This window comes from Rhineura floridana, chromosome 16 (assembly GCF_030035675.1).
Source record: "Rhineura floridana isolate rRhiFlo1 chromosome 16, rRhiFlo1.hap2, whole genome shotgun sequence".
Classification (NCBI taxonomy): domain Eukaryota; kingdom Metazoa; phylum Chordata; class Lepidosauria; order Squamata; family Rhineuridae; genus Rhineura; species Rhineura floridana.
In genome coordinates, this window is record NC_084495.1 from 37,673,041 (window position 1) to 37,695,290 (window position 22,250).

A 22,250-nucleotide genomic window follows, 5' to 3' on the forward strand; every position below is an offset into this window, starting at 1 on the left:
GTATCGGGTTTAAAGGGTGTTTGTAGAATAGCAAAGATGAAATGTATGTCATGATGTTCAGTCCTCACTGGCAATGCTCCTCTTGAAGGCACGGCGGTGGCTACCCAGGACCCCAGTGCAGATGCCACCACATTTCCTGTGGGACCTCCTGAGATGACAACGGTGAAAGCCCTAGTAACAAGCATCCCTTTGACAGCTAACTCTGATGTGGATGAAACTGTCTCTTCTTTAACGACCCCTGCATCTGCAATTACGCGCCCTGACAATGGCCTTCCATGGATCTCTCCAGAGATTGTTCCTTCGCACGAATCCCCATTGACAACAACCACCCCCAGTCCTGATGAAAACATATCCAAAGGAAACCCAACAACACCAAAAGCTGATGAGGCCACATCTAAGCCTTTTCTGACCACACCGGTGTCTGGCAGAGATGGAACAACACGCAAACAGGAGTTGGCTACATCCTCCTTTGAACCCAGTGGAATTATCTCACAGGCTATCCCAACTCATCCCACCTGGAGCATGACATCCTCTCAATATGGTGGGACAATTCCCAAACACACTGAGACTGTGCCCACTGCTGAACCTACCCGAGTGCCCACCTCTGACCCTACCCCATCGTCAACCCCCCAAACAACACTACAGCCTGATGGAACTGTATCTGTGCCTCAACGTACTGATATGAAGCCTACATCTGAATCTAAAGCAACAACCCTGTATATCAGTGCCAAGACTACAATGCAGACTTCCTGGCCTACATCATTGCCCACAACCATAATGCCAGTTTCAGGTAATAAACGGAATTTACATTAATACTTTATGTGGCCAAACTTTGGTGAGCAATTTTAAACTCTGCTCATGTGACAGAAAACTTAAAATAAGAAATCAGTGCATCCAATGAGTTTGACTAACAGGATTAGATAATGCCTTCTAATAAAGCAACCTGCTTTAACCAGAAGTGGCAGGACTGAAATTACAAGGTCTTACCAAGATTGCAGTTCGAAGTAAATTTGGTACTAGGTTCTGCTGAAATCAATGGGTCTTATTTCCAAGTAAATGTACCTTGGACCGAGACATTGCAGAGCAATCGTCTGCACTCAGATGTAAGTCAAGCTCTGCTCAGTGGGGCTTAACTCACACCTTGAGGCTGTAGTCCTAGGCACAACTGAGAGTAAGTTCAATTTAACTCAATGGCACTCACAGCTGAGTAGGGATGCATATGGCTGCATGGTCAGTCTCTCTTTTTTTGCAAACGCTGCATGAGCCTGTAAGACATTTCTACAGTCCTTTATATATATTTAAAACATGTATTCCTTATTACCTGTGTATCCCACCTTTCCTCCAAGGACCTCCAGGTGATGTACATGCTGTTCCTTCTCTCCATTTTATCCAACAACAACCCTGTGAGGTAGATTAGGCTGAGAGACTGGCCCAAGGTCACCAAGTGGACTTTATGCATGAGTGGGGATTTGAACGCTGGTCTCCCAGGCACTAGTCTGACACTCTGCTACACTAGACTGACTCCCATATATTCTTTTTAAAATTTGAAACCAGTGGTTTCAAAATGATTTATCAAATGTTCCCTTCCTTTTGTTTAAATACATTTTTGATAGGGCCTTTTAATATTATTAATATTATTAAAAGCAATCATGAAGTTATTTTACCATCTCAAGATTGCTTGGTGCATAATTCATTCCAGTGTTCCTGTGTCTGGCAAGACAATGTCTGCAGTGGAGACTGGTGGCTCTGATGTCCGTGGGGGCAGCGAATCCACTCTGGGTTTTAGCCTGAACTTCCAAGGAGCTCCCTGAAAGTTCAGACTAAAACAGAGTATTCACTGCCCCACTGACATTGTAGCCACCAGTCTCCTTTGCACTTCCTGGAAAACCAGGATTTTGTCCAGAAAGTAGAATTTTTCCCTGTGTGGTAAATAACACCTAGAATGTTCTCAAGTGAGGATGAAATCCAATGAAATATTCTGCAGGTGAAACCCTTCAGAAATGTTGCCGCTTTTATCAAAAAAATATGTGACTATATAAGCTCATTTTTCCTTTTTCCTTGTTGCAGTGACCTTCTATAACATCCAGATGAACTTCTCAGTGTTCTCTACACACACACACACAGAGGCTACACAGACAATTGATTACTATGATGCCAGGAAGCTCTCAACAAACTGGGTAAATATCATTTCCGAATATCACATCAGCAGATTGGAACCAGAGTGGAGCAGAAAGCAAACTGTATAATCGAGTAATCCCAATTATTGGAATCTGGTATGCATTCAGTACTAAGTCTTGCACAAGGGGAATGATTCCACTTGTCCTCTCCTGCTCCTGTGTGCCCCTTGACACACTTCCCCCCACAATATTTGCTCTGGGGGTTGGCTTGATCCTCTGGAGTAGATTTGGGGGTAATGTAGGGGATGAGTGGAGGGAAGAGAGGGAGGGGAAGTTCCACGGTGTGAGTGGAAAGATTTAAGATACACTTAAGTAGATGAAAACATGTACTTAGTATATATGCACCACTATGTATGAATGCTCACCTGTCTATTTTGTTGGGTGTGACACGCACATGCACACACGCACCCCTCTCCCTAGTTGTGGGACAAGTTCAGTGGATCTGCAGGATTCCTTTCTTGTAGAATAATAGGGTTGCAAGGGGCCTATAAGGCCATCGAGTCCCAACCCCTGGTCAATGCATGTCCAGCTGTCTCTTGAATGCTTCTAGTGTTGGAGCCCCCACCATCTCCCTAAGTCATTGGTTCCGTTGTCATACTGCTCTGACATACAGGAAGTTTGTGGCTACTATCACACTCCAGCAGACAATGTTACTTGGGAAGCTTTCCACAGATGCTCATCATTGTTAGTCAAAATGCTGAACCACTTTCACCCAGGGAATCAAACTGTAGTTAACTATTTCTCTCTTCCACAGCTTATACAGATATTCAGTAATTCTGAGTTTATTGTTACAAATCATAACATCAGGATAAACCAACAGTGAGTATTTTATTTATTTTTGTTTTTTCCTACTCAGATATTGAATACAGGAACAGCAAAAATGCTAAAATCTCTTATTACTAAGAAGTAATAGTCTGGGCAACATAGACCTACACTCCAGGGAGAGTGTTATGCTGGCACTGCACTGGTCCAACATCTGCCACATCTCTCATCCATCCAGCCCAGAACAGCAGGGAAGGAAATGCATTGCCCTGAACAGCACCAAACCACCAGAGTTGTTTAACAACCCACTTGTCTTCCCAGGAAACTCTGGGAATGATAGCTCTGGCTGTCCTAACAACTCTCAGCACCCTTCACAAACTACACTTCTCAGGATCCTTTGGGGGAAGCCATGACTGTCTAAAAGTGGTATGATGCCACTTTAAATGTATAGTGCAGAAGGGGCCTGAGTGACCCAGTCACTGTCTCACAGCCAAATCTACCTCACAGGGTCATTGTGAAGGGCGGGAGAATCGTGTATGCCACCTTGAGCTTCTTGAAAAAAAGGTGGGATATAAATGTAGTGAAAAATAAATGAACATCATAACAAAAATGGCAAAAACGTACTTCTAAGAAGGAATATTAACTATTCATAAATGCACTGATTCAAATATTGCTGCTTTTTCAAGCATGGTCAGCATGTCAGGGGCGAAGGAGTGGGAGTTTCCTGGGCCTGAATGCACATTGCAGCCACCCCAGAACCGTCCCCTGCTGCACCCTGAGCCACATCAGGCAGGAGACAAATGCATCCTGGAGCATTTGTCTTGTCCATCCCCAAGATTTACTCAAGGCAGCACAGGAACATGACAGCCACAAGAGCAGCCCAGCCTGATGGAAATCCATGGGGCATCTTACGTTTCACACTCAGGGGGTTCCAGGTTCAAATCCAGGGCAGAGCGCCATGCTGTGAAGAGGGGTGCCCACATTTATTTATTTATTGCATTTCTATACCACCCCCATAGCCGAAGCTCTCTGGGCAGTTTACAATGATTAAAAACATTAAAAACAAATTTAAACCATTAAAACCCATAAAAACAGATAAGCAAGTTAAGCAAGTTAAAAACACATGTTATTCAAATGCTCTTAAAATGCCTGGGAGAAGAGGAAAGTCTTGACCTGGCGCCGAAAAGTTAACAGTGTTGGTGCCAGGTGCACCTCATCAGGAAGATCATTCCATAATTTGGGGGCCACCACTGAGAAGGCCCTCTCCCTTGTTGCCATCCTTTGAGCTTCTCTCGGAGTAGGCACCCGGAGGAGGACCTCTGATGTTGAGCGTAGTGTACGGGTGGGTTCGTGTCGGAAGAGGTGTTGTGGTCCCAAGCTGTGTAAGGCTTTATAGGTTAAAACCAGCACCTTGAATCGAGCTCGGAAACATACAGGCAGCCAATGCAAGTGGGCCAGGATCAGTTTTATATGTTTGAACTGTCTGGTCCCTGTTACCAATCTGGCTGCTGCATTTTGCACAAGCTGCAGTTTCCGAACCCTCTTCAAACGCAGCCCCATGTAGAGTGCATTGCAGTAATCTAATTTGGAGGTTACCAGAGCATGGACAACTGAAGCCAGATTATCCCTGTCCAGATAGGGACATAGCTGGGCCACCAACTGGAGTTGGTAGAAGGCACTGCGTGCCACCGAGGCTACCTGAGCCTCAAGTGACAAAGATGGTTGTAGGAGAACCCCCAAGTTACAAACCTGCTCCTTCAGGGGGAGTGCAACCCCATCCAGGACAGGTTGGACATCCACCATCCGGTCAGAAAAGCTGCCCACTTAGTGCACAGCTGAGCCAGTTGGGAAGAATGTGGCATGAAGCAAGGCCATGTCCACACTGCCCATTGAAAGCCCTTTTGTACTGCTTTACTAGCCATGGAGAATCTCAGGAACTATAGTTTGTTAAGGGTGTTGGCCTCACAGAGCTACAGTTTCCAGGATTCTCCATGACTGTTAAAGTGGAATAAGAGTGCTTTAAGTGTATGGTGCGGACGTGACCCAATAGTCTGGCTCAGTCATGGGCCAGGTAGCCTTTTTGGCCCGCCCCTTCCCCCGGCAACCCAGGTGACCCCCCTCTTTTTTGCCTCCCCCTCACTTCTGCCACATTCCCCTCTCTTGGAGCTCTAATGTGCCCCATTGCACATTGTGGGAATTATTGTTTGAGTTCTTGGGGGTATAAAAACAAGAAAACAATCACAACAGATGATCTTTACACGCTTTACCTCCCCCTGTTCCATTTATATACAGGTTGGGGCCTTTGGACCTTGCCACGCAATGCACGCAACGCACGCAATGCATGCACGCACTCTCTCTGATGTTGCCTCTTTTCCCCCCTGCCCTTTTCCTTTTTCTGCCTGGAGCCACCATTATTAATTTTCCCCCTGCTTTTTGATACAGAGCCAATATCCGACGAAGTGGTGTGCAGAGTAGAGCTGGGGTATGTATGTATTTTGTGCCTTAGAGTTTGCCTCCTTCTCCTCCTCCTCCTGCTGACATCAAATAATCACTTGGGTGTTGTTTTCAGTCTCTTTTCTTCAGTCTTCTTGTGTCTCATGCATTTGGGAAATTAGTTCTCGCAGCTTTTTCACGCCTGAATTTTCTTCTCAAGGTAGAAGGGATTACCATGGCAGCGGTGGAAGATGTACCATGGTAACTGGTTTTAATGGTAAACATGTCTTGTTTTTGTACATATGGAGAGATAAATAACAGCAACATCTATTCAGGTTTTTGGCTGCCTGTACTCAACCGATCCAGAACCCTTAAACAGGTCTGTTATGGGTCTCTAAAAGTCTACCAAGAGTTCACATGGTGGGCAGCCTCCCTCATCCTAGTGCTCTCCAGATGTTTGGAACTACAGCTCCCATCGGGTCCATCCAGAATGGGCAATGGTAAAGGATGATGGGAACTGTAGGTCAACAATATCTGGAGGGTTTTGGGGAAGTTGCAGCATCAGGATCCAGTATGATTATTCACTAATAGGCAAAAAACGTTGCTGTTTAAGAATGTACCTATAACCCACAGATATTTCTATGAAACTTTAAACAGCAGGGAAATTGGGCAGCTATAGTGAATGCACCAGGGGAACAGGAGACCTCCCCTCTGAGATATTATACTGCCCTACAAATTTGTCAAAATGCAAACACAATTTGTGTTGGTCTTTCACAGTCCAATCCACTTCCTGTGTAGCTTGGAAGAATTTGGTAATGTGCCAAGGAAAAAGCTGGAGCCATTGTGTGAAGGGAGCTCAGCCCTGGTGGTAGACCACCAATTAAATGCAGAGACTTAGGAAGCAACCAATGCTATGCAAGGTGGGTGGGCTGGGTGCTACAGCCGTGGGAGGAGTGAAGAGGTAGATCACCTTGCTATAGGTTGGGTGGTAGGTAGGAAGTACTGGGCTCAGTCAAGAAAAGTTGGGCACCCTCAGTCCCATTATGTTCATAGGGCATAAGCATCTTCTGTGTATTTAAGACAGCATCTTAAATTGACCACCAACCTGGTGCCCTCCAGATGTTTCAGACTGCAACTCCCACCAGCCTCAGCTCCTCTGAAAACATTTGGAGGTCACCAGGTTGACAAAGGTTATCTTAAACCTACTCCATCTTCTTCACTAAAATCTACCAAAAGATGATGTCATCACACTCGGAATTTCCCTGCTCCCCCCCCATGGCAGTGATGAGGAAGTGGGGCAGGGCAACCCTGAGCATGATGGTGTCATGCCACACATTTTCTTTTATGAGGTGCAAGTGGGGACATTTGGTTCTTCCCCAACAATCTGATAGCATACCATGCACTCTGAAGCATGCTCAGTCCTAACTGGGCTGTTTTGGAAGATTCTCTCCATGCCCCACTTTAGTTCCCCCCCCCAAGATCTCTTGTACTTCTGCATACCTTGGAGATCCCCAAACCTGCTGGTAGCTCACCTTTTGTGCCAGGGTGATGCATTTCTGGTTACACAGGGATCCATACTCAGAGAATGAGTTTGCTGTTCGTGTGTCGGATGGGTCTATTGTGGTTAAGAGGGTTCTTGTGTCCCTTGTAGGGATGGCCAGTTTCAGTTTTCTCTGTTTCTCATGTTTCCAATCAGTTTTCCACATTACTGCAGCAATTTGCAATTTAAAAGATCCTCATTAAAATCATCAGCATATTAGTGCAAATTTACATCAATAAACACCTTTTTGCAAGCAATTTTCCTAAATACAATGCACATGTTCCCTTCACATCATCATTTTTGTAATCAATGAGACGTGCATTATAAATTTTGAATATGTGTGAATTTGGAAAGAGAGCTGTGTTTCAGTTGCACATTGCTTTGGAAAGTGCAAAGAGATCGATTCACCTTTAAATGCAAATGGAATAGAAGTTCTCCCTTATCCTTGGTCCCTTGTAATGAGTTGTATTCAGTGCTAGTCCTACTCTGAGTTGACCCATTCAAGTTAATAAACACAACTAATATAGATTCATTAATATCAGTGGGTCTACTCTGGGTAGGACCTAGTTGAATGCAACCCATAGACTAGTTCAGACCTTACCGGAAACTCTGCCTTATTGATTATTCAGTGTAATTTCATACATAATATTCTATAGCCAACATCTCATATCATGGACATATGTGAGACTTTCCTTCCCCAGGTACATCTGCTTTTCTGTTCCTCCCCCCACAACCCCCAAATGCCACCCTTTTGAAATCTCCTGTATCCAGGTAACATGCAATTGCTTTCAATTGCTCCAAATGCTTCAGGCAAGTGGCTTAGAGTTTTTCTTCGTCACAGAATGAAGAAGGCAATAATCAGAGCTTTGAGGGTGCGAACTGAGAGTAATCAAGCTGCTGTGTGATGTCAGAGGAATGTGGCATAGTTCAAATAGCATTCACTGCACATAGACAGAAGGAGCATAATTGCCCTTTGAAGAATATAACAAGTATGGGATAATTCCTCTGCTAAATCATCATAACTGTGCTATTGCACATTAAAGCGTCATTCTTTAGTAATTTTGTTTGCCTCTTTTTTATTTTATTTTAAACTTTGCACCTTGTGAACTGAAGATGGCTGAAAAGCAGGCTTCCCAAAGGTAGGCTGTGCATTTTCTAAAGTAGCAGTTTCTGTGCTTTCTGCCTCTGGAAATTATTTTGCACATCAGCTTGTTTGCAGAGAGTGCCTGCTGTGTTCATGCCACAGAACTTATGTGCACATTGCATATGGTTCTGGGATATGTTGCAACAGGCCTCATCTTAAACCAAATATGAACTCAGAATTCAGCATGGAACACATCAAACATGCCCTTGAATCTACACATTGCAGAAAAAAGGGTGGTGGCGGCGATGGGCAATCCATCTTCCAGAGAAGCTTGGCCACCATGATCTATCTTGTAGTGGTCCAGGAACAGGTGTGTGCAGTGGAGCCTGCTGGCTGCGATGTCAGTGGGGTAGAAAATTGCTCCAGGTTTTAGCCCGGACTTTCAAGGAGGTGTCCACAGTGCTTTCAGCACCTTGGACAGCTGCTTGCAAGTTCGGCTAAAACCTGCGGGGATTTACTGCCCCAGTGAGATTGGAGCCACCAGTCTCCACTGGGTGTGCGTGCCTTAAAAACCAGATGGGGGAGAGACCCAGAGCAAACAAGAAAGGATAAGAGGGGCTCGAGCCAAGGTAGACCAAGATAGCAACAGAGAATCGGGAAGGCAAGAAGCAGGTGTGTGTTGAAAGTCAGCCAGCAGTCAAGATTATAGGCAGTAGGAGCTTCAGCACTGTTCTCACATCAGAGGCAAATTGCTTGGACAGGAATTATCTTTGAGGCTTGGGCTTTATAGGACCTGGTGGGCAGGGATTGGTCCTTGGCAGCCAGCTGATGGAATGTTCAGGCAGGCTGGTACTGCCACCTAGGTGGAGCCCTTGAGCCAGGGAGCTCGGTTAACCACGCTTGTGGTGGCAACACAGCACTGGCAGAGCCAGAGGGACCCAGTTTGGGGCTGTGCCCTTCAGGAACCTCTGATAAGCCTCTGAGGAACCCTAGAGTTCTCTAGCACATAGTTTAAGCATCACAAGTCTACACTGTATTTTTGCAAAGTGGACTCCATTGTGCATTTTAATTCCCTCTAGACCAGATTTTATCACATAGTTAAAGAGATGAGACCTTCATATATGATATGACTAATGGAAATGGGAAAGACAAAAAGGGTTAATGCACAGAAGAAAGCAGGACCAATTTGGGAGGTCTGTGTTTGCTCCTGTGGAACTGGCAGACAAGTGGCTGAGGGAGACACTGAGCATCATTTGAATAGCTAAAACATGGTGTTCTCCCAACAGTGAGGGTCAGGAACTGGCTGGTTTTTGTCTGCCCAACCCCCATATGAAAAATATGTGATTTTTAAAACTAACTTTGAGGAAAGACATTCCATAAATGTGGTAAATAAATAAATACCAGATTACAGCTTGGAAGATTTTGTTGCCGAAGAAACTCTCCTTTCCCAGCATCCTTTTCTAGTAAAAGCACTCTGTAAATCCATTAAGATCGAATGAATGCAGAAGAGGGCAAAATCTGTTGGAATCAATCATCGGGAAGGATTTAATGTGAAAATCCTGTCAAAGCCTCTTGGGGGAAATAATGAGATCTGTTCCATCATCTTTCAACCTGCGTATTAGCGCTTGTGCAAGGTGGCCACTGCTCTGTTTGCAGTTCCTTAATTTCTAGAAAAAGGGTCGGAGTGTCAGACGTTCATTGGCAACAACACCTTTTGAGCTGGAAGAACTTTTCCCTGGTATGTGAGGATTCCCTTCAGGTATCTGTCGATGCAGGAAATGCCCTCTGCATTTGCTTAGGGGCAAAGATTGAACCTTGTGTTGAAAAGAGATGTCAGGCCTGAGCCCTAGTGCAAAACAAACCTCCTTCTCTGGGTCTGTTGTGCTTTCAGCTTTTCCTCAAAGTCCATCATCAAAGCCACATCTGACCGACCCAAAGAAGAGATCATGGGGAAGCTGCGAGGCACCTTGAGTGGCGTTTATACTGAGGAGCTGCTGACAATGGCTGTGGAGCCGAATGATGTGCATGTTGCTTACTTTGGTAATATAACCCATCAGATTTAAACTGTTAAATTGGGATTAGTTTGTCTGTACAGTAATAACCTCAGTTAACAAAGTAGATGTGTTCCTGGACATTACTTTTTTAACAGAAACTTTGGTACCAGAGGTAGGAATAACATGGAAAGCATAGGGATAGGGTCCTACAAGTAGTATAGTGGCAAATTATTATTTATTATTATTTATTATTATTATTATTATTATTTATTAAATTTATATACCGCCCGACTAGCAATAGCTCTCTGGGCGGTGAACAAAGAAATACAATAACATAAATTCAGAAGTGCAGGGTCCCTTCATGATAGTCAGAGCCATGCCCCTTCCTCTTTCTTTGCTGTTGGGTAGAGAACGAGATCCTTGTCAATGCCTTCTCCCACAATAAGCTTGAAAAAGGAAAGTGTTAGCTACTGAGAAGAGTCTTCTCAGTGGCTGACTCACCTCCTTTCACTGCGATTGGCTCCAATCAGCAGGAGAGGACAAGGAAGCATGTTAGAAGACTGTTCTCAGTGGCTAACACACTCTCCTTTCATGTTGATTGGCTCATAGGATGCTGGAGACATAGGGACCCTGTTGGGACCCTACTCCCAAATAAGTAAGGGGTCTAAGACCCCCTGAGACCCTGGATGACTACACCACTGGTTCCTATACCTGCTCATAGATGGTAGGTGCAACTTCGACAGGGGCTTTAAAGGGTGCCTACCCAGCACCCAACCATTCCTCCTTCCCCCTCCCCCCTCCTCCTCTGAATTGTATTGGATCCTTCCCTCCCCAGCCCTAGGCGAAAGCAAGAGATCTCCTTAATGCAAAGCAAACACACAGGCTTGTCAGTTTCAGACTAGTAAAGCAAAGGCACAGGCTTATCAGTTTATTGATAGCAAAGACACAGACTAGTCAGTTTTACCTCAAAGCAAAGGCATACCTTTCAAAGTTTGTCCATAGCAAAATAAAGCAGGTCAGTTTCACCTTCTAAAAAGCCTTAAAAGGAGCTTCATTCCTGGAGGATTCCTTAACTGAGGTATTATTGTATTGTTTAATACAATGCTGTATGGATTTTTTTGGTATTTACTGATTGATGTTATGATTTTTTTCTCTTTGTAATGTTTTTGAATGTATTTATTTTTAACCATTTATATACTGCTTAGTACCACAGTTTCTAAACTCTGTACAACAGGGATGCTGGAGGGATAAAATAGGGATATGGCATAAAACCAGGTAAAAATTAACCACATGATTGGGTGGGTGGGGAAACATTCTTAAAACGCCTGCAGGAAAACAGTTGTTAGACTTATTGTTCATTTGATATGTTGCGAGCCACTTTGGACAATTTAGTGGAAAACTGGCACACAAATAATCAGATAATGATTATTTTTTGTCCTGTTCATCCTGCAAGGAGGTCAGAGTGGCATGCATGGTTCCCCCCCTTTCTTTTCTGACAACAATCCTGTGAGGTAGGTTATGCTGAAAGACGGAAACTGGCCCAAGATAAGCCAGTAAGCTTTATGGCTGGGTGGGGATGTGAATGTGGGTCTCTCTGGTCTTAAGATGAACACTCTTCAGTGGTCAGTATGGTGAGAAGGCACTGCTCACCTGGCCTCTTTCTGGCTGAGTTGCTTCAGGATTCTGGGATGGAGAGGAGGAGGAGGAGCACTGCAGTGAAGTTGGTGCAGTGCCAATGCACTGGCAGAACCAATCCAGCGCTCCAGCCGGGGCATTTGCACTGCACTGACCATGCCATCACCACACTTCCCCAACTCCATCTGAGGATGCTGCAACGACTCAGCCGGATGGCGTTCAGGTGATCAGCATAGCGCCACCATGTCGTCGTCAGCTGTTGCTAAGACTCCAACCACGACTCCCCACTGGCTCCCCAGCTGAGGTATGAATGGAGGGTATATCAAAGCACATTTTTGCTTGCCAGGTTTTGTGTCCTTAAAAAAGAAAAAAGGAAACACAATTTTCATTGTGGTGGATGTGAGTGGTGCCCCCCAGAGAAATATCTCTTGAGTTGTGAAAATGAAAGGATCTCTTCACAATCTCCTATTAAACACATTTTTGTTTTGTTTGTATATAATGCATAATTATTTTGCAGAATTATATCACGGATCTTGTCATGGCCACTAACTTTAGATAGCTTTAGTAGGAGAATAGACAAATTCATAAAGGACTACTAACAGCTATCAGCCATGATAGCTAAGCCAGAGACTCCATGTTTTAAAGCAGTCTACCTCTGAATATTACTTTGCTGGAGAACAGAACAGAATGGGGCTGTTGCCTCTGTGCCCTGATTTTGGCTGCCCTTGGGGGAAAGGGTGCTGGATTAGATGGGCTGATTCAACAACTGTGGTTCTTGTGTTCTGTTCTTGCTCTAAGATCCCAAGATATGCCCCCAGCGTGAAACCCAGTCACTATACAAAGGGACCTACAGGTGGCCTGAGACGATTCCTGCTGATGTGGCAAAGCTGCCCTGCAACAGAAGCATAGAAAAGTTTGCAAGCAGAGAGTGGTGAGTTGCAGGTTCTTCTCCACTTCCCTTCCTCAACCCCACCACAATTCACTGGAACACAGTGTTGTTGATGATTATATCAATAGTATCAGTCTACAACAGTACACAAGGCAGTTTGCAAAACCCACAGAGCTTTCAGGGCAGTTTACAAAACAAGGTAAAATACAATAAATAATAACAGCAATGCGTGCTTTAATTGTTTATCTCTTTCATATTTTATAGTTTGATTAATATTGAGAAGGGAAACTCTTACTGGAGGAGACAAAATCTGACTGCATGTCCACTGCTGCAAGACCTACCTTTTAATATTATAGCACTTGAAAATGTGAACATTACAGAGGGTAAGTGGGCTTTGTTTACTTGACATAGGAACAAAAATAAAACCGGACATAGTTTATCCATTCACTTCAAACACCTGGGAAGAGAGAACATCTGTGGCCCCGTTAGCCCCAGCCAGCATGGCCAATGGTCAGAGGTGGTGGGAGTTGTAGTCCAACAACATCAGGAGAGCCACAGATGCCCCCCATGTTCCCTTAAGCCTTTCTTTATCAATTCTGTTTTCCCTGAAACCACCTCCTCCCAGGCTGCTTTTAACTTTGCTGGAATTCAGGACTTGTATTGATTTCATAAATGTGACTCTCTGGAGCCCTGGCAGGGGAGGCCGTGGGCTGCAGTTTCAGAGAGTCCTGCCTGTTTTGATGTGGCCAAGCTCACAGGAGGTTTGGGAGGATGGGAATCCAGCAAGGGACCTAGAGCTGTCAAAAAGTGGCTGGGGGCTGCTGCTCAATCCAAGATCGGGAAGTACAGACCAGAGAACAAGGTCCTTCAGTACCCTGGTCAGGTCCCATGGTGCAGACAGCTTGTTCAAGCAGGTTCCTAGGCCCACCTGAATCTTTATAAAGCTTATATCCTTCCTTGACTACCATTCCTGTGCTCTGCCCCCTTCTTGAGAAGTGGAGGCATGTTGGTCTCTTGGCCAACATGCTTGTAAAGGCATGTTGGCCCCTGACGATGCCTTCATTTGTGAGGAACATCTACTTGGTTTTTATTCTGTTCCATTGCAGAAAATGCCGAGGATGTTGTGGATCGCATTTTGTTTCTGTTAAATGCTTCTAAGTTGAGTAAAGAAGAAATGAAGGTTCTTGTGACTAAACTCACTGATATTGCCAACTGTGAAGAGATTAGCCAGAGGCTTGCGACGAAAATGTTACAAATTATAGATATCTTTATGACATGGGGCACTGACATACAGGACTTGCAACCGGAGGTCAACAGGTAAGGGGACTTGCCAGAGGATTACCTGTCTACAGGAGAGGAGCAGAATGATCCTTGTGTGACTTCAAAGCATAGTTAGGGCAGCCTTTACCCACCTGGTGCCCTCCAGATGATTTGGCCTACAACTCCTAACAGCCCCAGCTTTATATGCCTGTGCTGGCTGGCACAGATGGGAGTTGTAGGCCGGAACATGTGGAGGGCACCAGGTGGGCGAAGTCTGGGTTAGTGGATTTAGTACTCCCTTGTATTGAAAAGCAACTCCATTCATGAACAAAACTAGCATGTCAGGTGGAGGGCTAGGCAAGGAGGGCCCTTCTCCATAACATGCTGGTTTTCCATGCCCAGAGAGTTTGTCTGGAAGCAATGAATATTCTTTTGGGAGTTTTAAAGTGGTGCATTCCAGCAACAGATATGTCAGTTGGGCTGAGGGCTCTCTACCACAGTCTGATGCAAGGGCTGATCCTGTCAATCACTGTCCAGAGCAACTGTCATCTGTCCTGTGTTGTAATTCCACTTGTGTTTTGTCCATGTGATCCATGAATGGCAGTATTTCTTCCATTTCCCCCCCTTACCCTGTTGTACATGTGTGTGCACTCATGTCAGTACAAGTGGACTGTTTCCTGATGAAGAGGGCATGCTCCATGCCTTTTCCCTTCTGCTTTCTGTTGTCTTGTGTGCCATAGATCTCCTAATGTGCTACATTTTTTTGTAAATCTCATGTGTTTATGTAACTGCAGTGAAGTTCTGTTACATGGTTTCGCTAATTTCTGTCTGAGGCCAGCTTACATGAGACATATGCTGCTGAGCTCATGAATCATTGCTTCCAGTCCAGGCCCAGGTTAATGTCTGCCAAAATTAACGGACCTGAAAGCAGTGCAGGAAACAAAAGGACAGCTCCAAGAAAAGATGAACGCAACCATCATAAACCTTCTTTCAGTTTGCAACTTTTCCTCCTTGAACACTTGCTGACTGCCCCAGGCTTTGAAAATCCAAACCAGGGATGGCCAATTTTGTTCCTCTCTAGTGCTGTGCCAGAAATCCCTTCTCCTTTTGGTTTTTGACAATTCCCCATCAATTAAGGGGAAAAAGAATGCATTAAAAACGATCAAGGAAGAGAAGTTTCAGTGAAATTCTCATGGATGGGGTGCCAGGGATCTTGTTGCATTTCCCTTTGTGAGTGTCCTTTGGGTCTGTGAGCATCCTTTATCTCTCTGGTGGTCTGTAGTCTGCAGTCTTCCCAGGTGCCTGTCTGTATACAGGAAAGCCAAGCTAAGGATATCATGTGATTTTGAGGTAAAAGTGCAAGCTGGGAAGATACAATGAAAGTGGACGCTCTCACATGCCTTTGCCAAACTCTGCTAAAATGAAAATATTAAAAAATCTCAAGCATTCTGAGAAAGAGGCAGGAAAAATCTTGTTTTCTCATGGGCTGAACATAGGAAGCTTCTTTATACTGAGTCAGACCATGGATCCATCTACCCCAGTGCTGCCTGCATTCCAGTGTTCTTCAACTTTGGGTCTCCAGATGTTGTTGGATGATACCTCTCATGATCCCTTGACCAGTGACTAAGCTGGCTGGGGATGTTGGGAGTTGTAGTCCAAGACCATCTGGTAACCTAAAGTTGTTGTTGTTGTTATTATTATTTGGAGACTGAACCTTCTGCGTGCAGAGCAAATGCTTCTACCACTAAGCTTCCCCCGAAGTTTAAACAGAAATCTGAGGGTGGGATTTGGGCTCCTGCTGGGAGAAAGGGTGGGATATAGACCAAATAATAAATAAATAAATAAATAAAATTTGGCACAGCACTAGTCTTGTCAGGGGCTGCAGAGAAAAGGTCTAAAGAACAGGACTGGATCTTGTTTGTGCGGCTTGTTCCCTCCTTGGTCGTCAGTAATGTCAGCCCTCCTAAAGGTAATGGGTTCATACTTATAGAGCAACATACGCGGACATGATACATGCAAAACACAGAAATAAATGTAACATTAAAGGCGTCATTTAAAGGTGGGGCCCAGACCATGCAGGACTTTAAAGGACAAAGCTGGCACCCTACCTAAAGATTGCTGCCTGTGGGCCAAAGTAATTTCAGCAGCCGGATTCAATCCGAGGGCTGCCAGTTCACCAACACTTACCTAAACTAATCTTGTAGTAGAGTGATGGGTGTGCGGAAGGGTGTAGCTCAGTGGTAAAGAAAGCATCTGCCTTGGATGCAGAAGGTCCCAAGTCCGAACCCCGGCAACTCCAAGAAGGACTGGGAAAGACTCCGACCTGAAACACTGGACAGTGGCTGCCAGTCAGTGTAGACAGTACTGAGCTAGATGGAAGATGGACCACTGTCGTGGCTCAGTGTGTCTGCTTTCTGGGTCCCTGTGATTTGGAGGCAGTGCATAAAATTCTCAAGGTCTCTGAAATACAATGTGAGAGCCCAAATCTCTCATTTTTGTTTACATGTAGGAATCAAAGGCACGGGGGGGGAGAAACTGTGTGTATGACAAAAATAGTCTGTAGATTTGCCAGATAGAAAGCCCTGGGTTATGTCGTGATTCTCCTCACAAGGTTTCTCTCCTACGAAAGCCTCCCGAGCTGCTGTGGGGATCGGAGTAGCAGCCTTCAGCCAGCAGCTTTTATCTCGTTCAAAGTAGGGTTCTTCTACCCTGGGCTGACGGGTGCACGAGGCTGTGTTGGCAGCTGCCCATTCTGGCAGAATCCTGCAAGGTGGTGGTTAACCCTTAGGATAACAGGATCCAAGATATATGCCCCTGCACGCAGGAGAAGGCAAGGATTTAACAGGAGCAGCAAGATAGTTTGCTATTACTACAAGTTGGAGTGAAGAAAAATCTGAAGTCTGCTTCCACACCAGGCCCAAACAACTGTTTCTGTTTTCCACTTCAGCACCTTTTGGGGGAGCAGATGGTGTGGAAAACCTGTGAATCTGGAGGCAGGCAAGGAGGCAGCAAGGCTTGCTCCCGTTCTCCTTTCCCCCACTTAATTCAATGTTCTCTCACGCTGAGTCACTCATACCCGCATCTCTGTCCGGCTCCTCCCTCTGCCTGGACTCTATGGGGCATCTCCAAGTGCCAAGAGGCCAGGAGAGGTTGCTCCGCTGGCCCTTACTCCCCACTCACTCGTATTGTATCTTTTTGTACATTTTAAACTGTAGGTGGCTTCGAGAGCCTATCTGGGATGAAGAGTGTAAATACAACGCTTGAGTAAATCACATTCTGTTGGGTAGTTGCGACAGCCATAAAACAATGTCCATGTGTTCTGTTTCCTTTGCTGTTTAGCATCCTAGAGCTACTGGATCAAATAAGTTTCAAGATGTCCTTCAGTGGGAAAAACGAGTCCATCATTCTCCCGAGGTTGGCTTTGGCTCTGATGCGTCCAGACCCCTTGAATTTCCAGGGTATTGCTTTTGGAGTCACATCCTATAACTCAAATATGACTCCAGAGGTGAGGGTCCCTTTTTTGGCTCTGTCCTTCAGCCCCCCCTCCCACTAGAGAGCTCCTAAATCAAAGCCTGAACCAATGGGGTAAAAATGGGTCATTGGCTTCCTTCTCTGGATTGTGGCCTAGATGTATGTATGTACCAGCTGGATGAGGAAGAGACTTTGAAAAGACAGGCCGATGTGAATGAGGGGGACACAGGCCTCAGTCGGTTTGTGTGGAGATGGCTTCATAGCTCCCAAACCACCTTCTTTTCCTTGCAGATCGATATCCGCTCAACACCCTTCAAAACAGCCCTGGCCTCGATATTTTTGCCAGAATTACTGAGTGATTACTTAGGGGAACAGTCGTTTAATCCAGAAGATCACACAACGATCCAGTTTACTTTCTTTGGCTTTACTTCACTGTTTCAGGTAAGCATGACTGCAAACGGATCATGTAGGCAGACCAGGCCTGAAACACTAGGATGAAAGCTCTGGGATCTCTTTTCCCAAGAAAGCTGTCATTCCTTGGGTTTCAACCGGCCTTCAGCCTAGACCTTTGACTGGCTCCTCTTTCTTTCTTACAGTGTTTATAAAACCGCCTTTCCAAAAAGGTTCACAAAGTGGTGTATACAATCGTTAAAATTTTAGAACGGAAGAATTTCCAAAACAGATCCAATTAAAGCAATGTCAATGAGTGTAAACTACGGATGTTATGGTTAAATCTTTCTATATTTAATGGTAAAGCAATCTCTGTTTCTCATTTTTGTAAAGAGGCTAGGAAAAGAAGACAAAGGAGTCTCAAGGAATAGCTTTCCATTGCCTCAGAGGGGCCACCACAGGGAAAGCCTTGCTGCTGTCAAGCAACTTTCTTACCTTTTGAGAGGATGCTGCCTGGAGCAGCACCTCACTGGCAGATTGTAACACCCTAGGCGGGATCATGTGCAGAAGTGCTCCTTGAGATATTTGAGACCTGGACCATGAAGAACTTTGTCCTTTAAAGTCAGCAGCTTGAATGGGGCAGCTTGAAATGATGTGTTAGCATCTGCACTGTAATCACACTCCTTATAATGGCATGCTCAAGTGGTGAGTGCCAACAGGGTTATAGCCCAAATATGAAACGAGGAAAGTGTCAGCAAAAATCTTAAAGTGGTGGAGGGAGCAAGTCAGAAGATTATGCAGTGAGTGGGAGAGGAAGAGTGTAATGCTTTGCTTGAGGAGAATGGCTGGCTGGGACCCTGAACAGGAACACTGCCTTTAGGAGGGAGGATACACTGCAACATTTTGTTGTATTTCTCACTGGTTACATGTATTGCCAACCTGTTCTTGCTGCCTCTCACCTATCAATAGACTGGTTGCAACATGTTCAGTAATATCTCAAGGTTGGCAGCCAGAAGCAGGAGGTGGAGGTGGGCTATTTTTCACCTGGTTCTTGCTGTTCAGTTCTCCTTACCACTTTCATCAGGCCCCAGGACTGCCAGATTCTTTCTCTGACCTGCCAGGTGCCATCCTCTCCCCTGTCCCACCATGGACCACTAGGCTCCATCCATCACTTGGTACTTTACCTCGCAGGCTCCACCCCATTAGCTACCAAACTCCGGGCCTCAATAGATCTAGCAACTCTTTTAAAACACACATGCAAACTAGGGTTCCCAGGTTCATGGCCTGAGACTGATCCTGTATCTTTAGGAGAAGAGAAAGTCAGTCCAGTGCAGGTGTTCTTGCAACACTCTAATGGGAAAAACCACAAGGTGGAATTCTCCCTTCCCCCTGCACAACTTTTAAAGATACAGAAGACCTTTTGGTTGCCAAGCCCAGCCTCCAAGAGGTCTTCTGTATCTTTAAAAGTTGTGCAGGGGGAAGGGAGAATTCCACCTTGTAGTTTTGCCCATTACAGGGTTGCAAGAACACCTGCACTTGGCTGACTTTCTCTTCTCCTAAAGATACAGGATCAGTCTCAGGCCATGAACCTGGCAGGCCATGAACCTGGCAGGCCATGAACCTGGCAACCCTAACACAAACATATTTTAATTCTTTTTTATTGTAGGAAGATAGATTCAAAAATATCAAACAACAAACAAAAGAGCATTTAGGAAATAGAAAAATGATTTTCCTCATATATGCTATTTCCTTTGGGCCAGTTTTTCTTTTGTAAGAGTTTTCTTCACCAGAATGCAACTTGTGCCACACGATCAAGGAGTGAGTTTTGTGAGTGAGTGTTTTATGCAACATACTGCCATGCATATATTTGGTATTGATAGTAATAACTACAAGTGTCATCTCCATCTGGGCATGCTGAGAAGGGTCCCTGGTGATCCCTGAAGTTCCTCATTATTTGACAGGGATGACCGTTGAATCAGACCTTGCACTCGGGAATGGCTCATCCAACCAAAAAAAGTGTAAGAGAAAAATGGGTTTGAATACCAGTGACTGGTTCCCGAGCTGTGAAACTTTGCACCTGGCTGTATTTCTCTTGCAGGACAGCAGCGTGAAGAATGAAGATCTGATCACTTATGTTGTGGGTGCCAGTGTTGAAAATGTGTCTGTTCAAAACCTCGACAAGCCAGTGAATATAATTCTGCAACATATAAAGCAAAAAGAGGTATAGGATCCTGCTGTCTCTGACTGCATTAGTATTGATTGTACTGCATTAAAGTCCATGGTTTGACAGCTGTTTTGATTGCTGGCAGATTGAGATGCTCTGCTTAAAGAATGCTCTAAACAAAGGAAGGGGCAGGGTGCTTCTGTGGGGCTCCATTTAAGCAAAATACACTGTGTCCTGGTAGACAGAAGGGCTGCCAGCGGGGACAGGAGAGAACAAGGAGGGAGGGGTTAATTTCACTTGGCATGACTATATAAAGATATTTTTATCCTGCATTTCTCTCCCATCAATGGGACTTGCTCTCAGGCATCTTCTACACCAGATTAATAACATTGTGTGTATGTGTGTGTATACACTCACACACATTAGAGATGGTGTAGAATATTCGCTAAACTGGATTTGGTATCAAATTCTGGGATAATCTGCAAGTTCGTCTTGTTGTTGAATAGGCGCCCACCCTTTGCGTGCAATTGCGGCTGTTGGCAACACCGTAATTTTGTTTTAAAATCCGCACAGAGAATTATGTAATTGTTTACAAAATTATTTCTGTAATCGGCTGCTGCTGTATGAAAATGGAAATGGACTGCCTTCAAGTCGATTCCAACTTATGGTGACCCTATGAATGGGGTTTTCATGAGGCTGAGAGGCAGTGACTGGCCCAAGGTCACCCAGTGAGCTTCATGGCTATGTGGGGATTCAAACCCTGGTCGCCCAGGTCGTAGTCCAACACCTTAACCACTATACCACACTGGCTCTCAATGTATAATGTATACATTATATAAATTATACAGCAGCATAAGGAGTAACGGACAAAAAGGCCCTATTCTGCATGCTCATCAGCCATGCCTCTGCTAATGATGGACCACAGAGCAGGACTTCTGTTGAGAACCCGAATGAACAGGGAAGATCATGTGGGAGGAAACAATCCTTTAAGGCTGTGATGCTAAGCACACTTACCTTTCTTGGAATGATCCCCATTAAACATGGTGGGGCTTCCTTCTGGTTAGGGCTGCACTGCATATATCTGGCCCCAACCATTTTAGGACAGGTATGGGGAAACTTTTCTCCTGTAGTGGGCCATATTTCCTCATGGGCAGTCAGCCACATGTCAGCAGTGGACAAGCCACCCCCTTTCCCTCCCTCCCTCCCCCCTGCTCCCCCCCTGCCAGCATGAAATTAGGCCAAGGGCTACACGCAACTCTCGGGCTTCCGGTTCCCCACCCCCTTTGGTTTACAGGTGGTTTAACTCTTCCTATGCGATCTTCTCTCTGGTTTTCTGGATTATGGCACAGTGGGTTATTAGGAAGGCTTGTGGATGAAGGTAAAGACCAGCATTTAGAACACAGGAATGTAGGACGCTGCCTTGCACTGAGTCAGACTATTAGTGCATCTGGCTCAGTATTGTTTACACTGACTGGCAGCGGCTCTCTGGGGTTTCAAACTCTCTCTCAGCCCTACCTGAAGATGCCATCAGGCACAGAACCTGGGGCCTTCTGCTGCTCTCCCGCTGAGCTATGGGCCTTCCCAAACTCTGGAAGCAAACCTGTCCTAAGCCATTGCCTTTTGCTTTCAGGCGGATGCTTCGGTGCACTGTGTGTTTTGGGACTTTACAAGGAACAGTGAGTATTCAGGGCAATTGACAAGCTCTGTTAGACCAGATCAAAGGCCCATCTAGTCCTGCGCCTCCAGGGTAACAGGCCTTCCCCTTGCTGTTGCTTCCCAAACTGGATGCAAACGTGGCATCACAGCACTGCCACCACCGTCTCCAGTGGTCTTCTTTTAATGCAGCTTCCGGCCATTTCATCCTGTCCACTGGCAGTCCTCTGTGTCAAATGAAACTAACATAACTTGAGTTAGACTATCTGTCCATCTTGCCCAGCTTTGGTTCAAAATGAGGGAGCTCCACAGAGTTATCTAACTTCTGCTGTCAGAGAGAATTTGATGATTTGGCCCAAGACATTTTGCTGCCTGAAGTGGAGCCCAGACTGACCCCTCCCCCCCAGTTCCACCAAGAGCAATACTTCAGTGGCAACGATGGGAAGCCTGTGGCCTCCAGATGTGGTTGGATTCCAACGCCCGTCAGCCCAAGCTGCCAAGGCCAGTGTTCCAGGTTGGTGGGACTTGTAGTCCATCCACTTCTGGAGGGCCGCAGGCTACTTGCCTACCACTGTTGCTTTAACAGGTCTTGCTGCGCCATTCAGATACCAAATCCTGCTTAACTTCTCATGGTGCCACCTGAAGCAGGTAGCTTTACGATGCTATATGGCAGGGCCAGCTCCAGTTTCGGCAATGCAAGAGTGGATTAAATCTTAATAAACAGTTAAGCTCAGCTTTGTGGTTTTAGCTGTTGGCTGTGACAGCATTCAACACTGCATGGAAGGTTGGCAAGGCACG

At 45.4% G+C, this 22,250-nt stretch overlaps 1 protein-coding gene across 3 annotated transcripts in view; it reads left to right on the forward strand.

Annotated features, from left to right (window-relative positions):
* ADGRG4 (adhesion G protein-coupled receptor G4) overlaps positions 1-22,250 on the forward strand; it is a 53,980-nt gene that overhangs the window by 18,014 nt on the left and 13,716 nt on the right. For all 3 annotated transcript variants that reach the window (XR_009759319.1, XM_061598881.1, XM_061598883.1), the window contains 13 exons: positions 89-790; positions 2,068-2,177; positions 2,932-2,996; positions 5,382-5,421; positions 8,026-8,051; positions 9,888-10,036; positions 12,424-12,556; positions 12,779-12,897; positions 13,621-13,831; positions 17,114-17,279; positions 17,537-17,686; positions 19,734-19,856; positions 21,430-21,475. Coding sequence is in view for 2 of the 3 variants with exons in the window: in XM_061598881.1 (XP_061454865.1) it covers positions 89-790; positions 2,068-2,177; positions 2,932-2,996; positions 5,382-5,421; positions 8,026-8,051; positions 9,888-10,036; positions 12,424-12,556; positions 12,779-12,897; positions 13,621-13,831; positions 17,114-17,279; positions 17,537-17,686; positions 19,734-19,856; positions 21,430-21,475 (2,040 nt within the window). In the remaining variant the exon portion in view is untranslated. The remainder of the gene's footprint in view (positions 1-88; positions 791-2,067; positions 2,178-2,931; positions 2,997-5,381; positions 5,422-8,025; positions 8,052-9,887; positions 10,037-12,423; positions 12,557-12,778; positions 12,898-13,620; positions 13,832-17,113; positions 17,280-17,536; positions 17,687-19,733; positions 19,857-21,429; positions 21,476-22,250) is intronic.